Source organism: Glandiceps talaboti, chromosome 5 (genome assembly GCF_964340395.1).
Source record: "Glandiceps talaboti chromosome 5, keGlaTala1.1, whole genome shotgun sequence".
Lineage (NCBI taxonomy): Eukaryota > Metazoa > Hemichordata > Enteropneusta > Spengelidae > Glandiceps > Glandiceps talaboti.
Window position 1 is genome coordinate 17,444,536 of NC_135553.1, and position 7,303 is coordinate 17,451,838.

Here is a 7,303-nt window from a genome sequence, read left to right on the forward strand (position 1 = left end):
GTGTTACTAAGTTACAAGTTTTTTCCTCACATCTTAACAAACTGAATACTATTTATGTCACATGCTACAGCAAGCCAATGAAGAAATTAATATATGGCTATATGGCACTCTCACCTGGCGCTCCGCCTTTTGTATCATTTCTAAGTCGTGGTCCGGGAAAGGCTACGATGGGAAAGAGTAAATCAGTGAACCACTGACTTGTGTTAGCAAGTGGGTTGTCGTCTCTGTCATAAAAGTGAGCCTTGTTGCGGGGTGTAGCAGCAAGACGAATGGAATAATCTACAGTCAATGGTAAAGTGTCGTCGTCAGGAAATTCATTGTTAAACACTGCAGCACCAAGGACGGCTGATGATCTTCTGGATTGTATCCTGGTATATTCTTCTAAATCTGCTACATTTGCAAAGCCACGACCTGAAAATATATTTGAAAATAATTTTACATCAAACTGTCATCTATATTGTTTCTGCCATATTGGTTTTTAATGGCTGGTCATGCTATTTGGCAAGTCATTCATGGAACAGCCATGGATGCGAAAATCTGATTCCGTGCTTATACCCACTTTCTGTATTATATATCAGAAGATTTGTATGACTTTTGTCATATTATATCTCGCATTACTTATCTGCTGATAACTATAGTCACAGTGTATGGTTCATATTTTTGATATTTTGAACTTTCTTACATTTGGTACAACATTTCTAAATTGGGAGTTTCAATATTTCACTAAATTCTCACCTCTTTGAAGATTTTTGTTCAGATTACTTGAGACTTGATCCAGGAGATCTTCCACAACAGAAATATTTGGAACATAAGCAAACTGCCAATGTCCTGTGCCAAATGGTGGTGTCAATTGAATGGGCAGTTGATTCACTTCAAACGATGGGTATGTTGTATTGTTATGAACAAAATTATAGTCGACTAGTGTGCGGAAAGCTATCAAGAGTGACGCAAATAAAACTGGTAGGACAAGCTCAAACAAAGTAACCCAAGGTGCCCGTCTCTGTAGTAGGAAATTCTTCCACATTAACAAGCCAAACTGTCTCAATCCTCTACCAGCCATTCTTATCAAATGTTTGGGGGGGGGGGGGGGGTGAAGTACTTCCCTTTTGTTAAATGATGAATTTACAACCTGGACGACATAGACATTTGGTCATTCCAGTTGTAAGTTGGCAACTCTTGCTGATTGTTTATCTGAAAGAATAAAAAAAGATACAAATAATGACTAAATAAACATTTCAAAATATGGCAGGACAATGTTACTTTAATATTTCATTAGTGCAGTAAATCTTTTTGCATCTAATCTGTTTCTTTCTGCTTTTTTTATTCTGGGAGGGATGACGTTTGGGGGTTTGGATGACAAAACAAGGTATTAGTAACAACTTGTTGCTTTCCTGTGAACATTCCACAGTTCTACTAAAAGAACCCTTCAAACACATTCCTGAGAAGCAGTACGTACCAACACGAATATCTATGTTCATCTACATTATGACATCATACAATTTATGTAAATTAACTGTCACATGGGTATTTTTTAACTTCTATGGCAACACAACACTCCAAAATATGACGATGATGATGATGATGATAATGATGCTCACAGATACTCATTAATAATGCAAATGAGTTTTAATTAGCATATGATGTCACTGTTTATTCAATTCAATATTCATTAACACAGAAGCAGTATCTCTCAAACCTTCCCCATGAGGTAATCAATATTGACACACCCTATACTTTATACTTGCTACTAATTAGAATGCAGCCTATGCATACTAAACACACAGGTTAGCCTTTCAATATGGATTTCATTCCTAAGGAGCTTCAAAAGCACCACTAGACATAACCTATAATAGTAATATACTGCAAAGCACGCACTTGTCCTGATTTCTGGGCAAACAATGAACAATGTCCACTCATGGTTAGCTTTACAAGTACAATTTATGTTCTAAATGGTTGGTATTACAATGTAAACTATTACAGGTTCTTTAGGTCTACCTCTGTTAGTGGTTTCCCTAGGCTATTCATAAAACAATTATCTAAGCTCCCTAGGTTGATCACAATTACATATCTATTACACAGCATCTTCATTTATACTCGAAATGAATTCTAGCGCTTTGTTAAAGTCAGTAGTATAATTTACTATAAATTAATGTTATTCATGTTAATAAGGAAGTAATTATAATCTATCCTTTCTGAACATGCTGTTGTTTTGAATGGCAACAGTTTCAAGTCCTATCCTGGATGCTTCCTCAGTTATTCATGTTGCAAATTTTTTTTTCTAGTGGTTTCCATAGCAACACGCTATTCAAAACAGTGTTCTTTACCTCATAAAGGCCACTCAGCTGGCTAAATATAGTACTTACAAGCATAGGACCACAGGTGTAATAACATCACAAAATCACACTAATACATCTGTCAGTATGTATACACTGGAGAAACCTTTTTTTGTTGATGTTTGAGAGAGAGAGAGAATCTTTGATGCAATTCCTTGCTAAAACATATCAAAGCACTGACTGTCTTTTTCAAAATATTCTTATTTTGGAATTTAAACATCGTCACCGATACATATGAAATGTCTTAGTTAATTCATTCAAGAATACCAGAATCAATGACATGCAAATTTTGTACAAACAGACACCCACACCCTCTCCTACACACCCACACACATACCATAAAACATGGTCATCACCACTCCAAGAGGACAAACTTTTACTGCATCTCACAAGTCAGACCAAACCATTACCTCCAGCTGGTCAGGCAATATTTCCTTGACAACAAAAGTATTTCTATTGACTATGTAGTTGATTTTCAAGGAATTCGGAGGAATTAATCACAAAGTGTTCTTTCTTTTCGTTGATGTTGTCAACATGCCACCTAAATTAATTAAACTATTCTACATTTTAATCACTTCATCTATTTACGAACATGCAACAGAACTGACAATATATAGTTTTAGAAACTTGCGAGAAGTCACATATCTAGTTACAACACAAGGGAATGTGACACGATACAACAAATATTTCAAAAAACATTGTACCAGTTACCACACAGCAATTATTATTTTAACACTATCATAACCCCAAGGTCATCTAAAGTGCACCAAAACAAACAAAAATATGGCCTGGGCCATCAGTGTGCTATTTATAGACTTATCACAATACTTGATCAACAAAGACATTTTACTTATTTTAATTACAATATTTTGAATAAAACGCTGACTCATACAGTCACACCTTGTGATTCACAACTCCAAAATATCACATCATATATTTGCCCAAAATGAAGTGCATCAAACTATAAAATTACTTCACTAAACTCAATTCATCGACAACAAACACCTTAGTTATAATCGACTGAATGTTCATAAACTCTGTGCTGGGTTCTTATCAAATGACAATTTCTATTCACAATTAGTCAAAACACTTCTTGGAAGTTGGAAGGTGTTAATCGCAAATTTTTTTTTTTGGACACCTTTATATTTGTACAATTTACAAAATGGTTACTCCCCCTTTAATGTAAACGAGTGTTATTTCAGGAACCGCAAAGTGAGCTACACTTGAATTAAAGTGACCTGTGGTACAAGTGGAGAAACGAAACTGCGTATGACGTGACGACATTCAACCGTGCATTGCACAATCCATTCAGCTGATCAGGAACAGACTATCGCTTTGATGATATGACAAACCCATACGACTAACAAGTTCGACCTTTGCTTTCATATCAATCGCAAATCGAAGACAACATCATACAAGAATATTGAGTAAACGGTGTACTAAACATTATAAGTTTGGTCACTTCGAAGCTCCCGTAAATATGAAAATAAATATACGAAGTCTGAAAATACACAAACAAAACCTTTTATTTTCGCCCCTTTCTTCATATTTACATAGTAAAATTCTGTAATTGATCGAAGAATGCATAAATTTGATCGCTATCAAAAAAACGGTGACAGCGTCATTCGGCCTTTTGGTCTTTCCGGGTAACGAACTTTCGCGAATAGGGAGGTGAGTGTACAGTACAGCAGACGTTCTATCTCTGCAACAATATAAACGATTACGATTGTGTGTGTATGGCCATATGACAATGAGTTGCGGATAGCGAAGTAACGTAAACAACCCCATTGAAGAAATGACTAACTTTATGACGTAGTTACTTTTCAGCTGCCTTTACCGTTAAAACAACCGGCAAAATTTCACATTTTCACATTAACACTAAACAAACCGTTATTTGTAAATTTACAAGTCATTGCGTAATACATACTTACAGATTAACTCGCTCAATCGGTCGCAGTTCTGGGACAACAACGCAGCACACTATCGCACCTCACGTTCTCAGCTACGTTGTGACGCAATACGAAATTCGCAACTTCTTTAGTACTTGATTCCAATATGCATTAATTTGAACTCCTTAAAACGACTTAAATACGTACCTAGTAAGGAAGCGAAGCGGTTAAGAAAGAAGTTTGTGGAGGGGAAGGCTCTGTTTCCCGGTGGTCTTGATCTCCAAGAGGGGGCACACTCTTCGTACTTCCTCCGATCGGCTCTGATGCTGCAGTGTTTTGTAATGATGTCATTGTCACATGATCGGATCACATGATCTCCTAGGCCATTAGAATCGAGATGGCTACACGTCATTTTGATGTTTTGCCAGGGTTGACGTCCTCCGGATTCGCTATGTTATTGTATTAAAATTAATGTGCGCAATCGGTGTATTTTAACATAATATATATCCAGGGTAGCTTGTTATTTTATGACAATGTGTGTTTTTTTACGGGAAACATCTTCACTGTCCTCGCATCATAAAGTATTGTCGTGCTGATTAGTTCGCTCTGTACTGTTTACATGCATAATTTTTCGAGTCGTCAATTTGTATTTTAACGTATAACTAGCCGACATTAGCATATAACCTTCCATCCATTTATTAGTCAACCAACCAATCAACCAACCAACAAATCGATCGATCGATCAATCGATTACATTATTGATTACTGGTCTATTTACACACAAATTTATCTATTCGGTATTATATAGTAATATGGGTAGTATAAGGCTTCATACATTTTACACATTTTACAAATACATTCCTGTATTTTAATTTCTACCGTATACTGTACCGCTACTATCGGTTTTGCGCCATAGTGATCCTTGGTATTTAAATGCGAACCATAAATGTACCTCACCTATAACTTAAGGATAAGATGGCGTCATAGATCATGTGAGGTTGCGAATCATTTTGGTAGGGGGGCTGTCAATGTATTGCAATTTTTTTATTTTTTTATTTATTTATTTATTAATTAATTAATTAATTAATTAATTTATTTATTTATTTATTTATTTGTCTGTCTGTCTGTCTGTCTGTCTGTCTGTCTGTCTGTCTGTCTGTCTTGTCTAGTTTTAATTTTTGAACGATAAATGCTCAGAAACAAAAATAACGCTGCAACTTCAACTACAAGGGTAGTGCCAGTGCAATTATGTAAATTTCCGAGGAGATTTTTTGACCGCGCAATATACTTAATTTTTGAAGTTTCGGACATCTGGTTTTGTTTTCATAACATATCTTTTTCCACGATGTATGCTATCGTGTTCCGGGACGCCCTAGCCTCCGTTACCCATACTCTCACCGCTAGGTTGTACTGTTTAAGAAAGTTGCGGTCTTTTAATGTTAATCAGGATATACTTTCGTTGTTTTATGGAGCTGTCATACATAGTGTTATAAGTTACTGTATTGTTTGCTGGGGTGGAAATATTACACAACAAAATAAGAAGAGGTTGGATAAATTGATCAGTAAAGCAGGAAATGTCATTGGAAAGAAACAACGGATGAAGTCTTACACGAGCGAATGGCAGACAAAGTGCTGTGCATAATGAGGGACGAAACAAACCCACTGAGAAAGGAAATCAATGTCCGGAGAATTGATAGGAGTGGTAAATTTAGACAGTTAGCTTCTCGTACTACCCGTTATCATAATTCATTTATACCTCAAGCCATCACACTCCTTAACAAAACTTTTAATAGAAACTAATGTATCGGTCTGTATTGTTAATGTATTTATATTTCTTTTAATCGCTACACATATTGTTTTAGATTATGTTATTCATAACAACACTGTATGTACATTTTACTGTTTTTAATAATCTTTTGTAGCAGATAACCAAATTACCCTAAAAGGGACTCAATAAAGTTTTATCTTAAATCTTAAATCTTAAATCTTAATGAATTTACTAGGAGACCACACCGGCGGTGAGAGTCTGGGTAGTCGAGACTACGGCTAAGGACACCTTTATTCTCTCAAATATAGACTCAAGCTCATATATATATTGTTGTACCAGTAGGACGAATGACAAATGTAGGACATATGTTTGTAGTACATATCCCCGTGCGTCACCTAGGTTGTCTGTCACCCGGCCCGTTTCTGCTATTTTTTTTTTATCTCTGTGAGGCTTCATTATGATACGGACACCATCATAAACCACACCCTCTTTTACGATACCGTCCACACGGCGAAGAAGTTATTGCCATGGAAGAAATTAAGTCATGTTTGTAATAATTATGTAGATTTCTTTTAATTTGTTGTAATTATTCAAATAAATCTATCTCTTTGGTGGAGTCATAATATATGAATATATTTTCCTTGGTTTCATTGCAAATATTCTACGTCTTTTAAGAAATTAAAGTCTGCATGAAATTCTTAACTCCTTCAAAAATTCATTAATATTTGAAGTGATAAAAATGGTATTTTATAAGAATTCAGAAACTTATCAGTGGTAATTCTGCATTTCGAAAATGTCAAAAATGTTCAACAAAACCCTGTACACTGGTGAGAGTTGTCTGACTTCAAGGAGATAATGTCCAAGAGTACAAATCAGAGAGAGTTGTGTGTAAATCATTGCACAGATATCTGAGATATATATCGGCTGCAGCAATGAGCGCGCTCTCTGATGACGTAGGGTAGTCCTTGGGGAAAATAGCGCCCTCATCGACACAAGGCAAACGGCGTTTGCTACTATAGTACTATACAGGATCTGGATTACATTTGGTAAAGATAAAGACTCCTATGACAACATACTCTCAGTTCAACAAAGTTGATAAAAATGACGTTCTTGAATTAACCTTTCATTCAGAGTCACACTTTTAAAATTGTGTGGAGAAGCCGAAATGGCAGCCGACAACAACTTTCAACAAGTAATTCATGAGACAGTTGGGGTTCGTACATTGATCGTCATGATGAAGTTTCGCCCGTCAATTACGTGTTTTTTTTATTATAGAGTTTAAAGAAAAGAATATATATATGTTTTAAATAATA

The 7,303-nt window shown here is 35.7% G+C and overlaps 1 protein-coding gene across 2 annotated transcripts in view; it reads right to left on the reverse strand.

The window, feature by feature from the left end:
* LOC144435267 (phospholipid-transporting ATPase ABCA3-like) overlaps positions 1-4,553 on the reverse strand; it is a 29,366-nt gene extending 24,813 nt beyond the window's left edge. For both annotated transcript variants that reach the window (XM_078123856.1, XM_078123854.1), the window contains exons 1-3: positions 4,430-4,553; positions 736-1,191; positions 115-411 (exon numbers count right to left, since the gene is read on the reverse strand). In XM_078123856.1, coding sequence (XP_077979982.1) covers positions 115-411; positions 736-1,060 — 622 coding nt within the window. In that variant the 5' untranslated portion in view covers positions 1,061-1,191; positions 4,430-4,553. The remainder of the gene's footprint in view (positions 1-114; positions 412-735; positions 1,192-4,429) is intronic.
* Between the last annotated feature and the right edge of the window lie 2,750 nt (positions 4,554-7,303).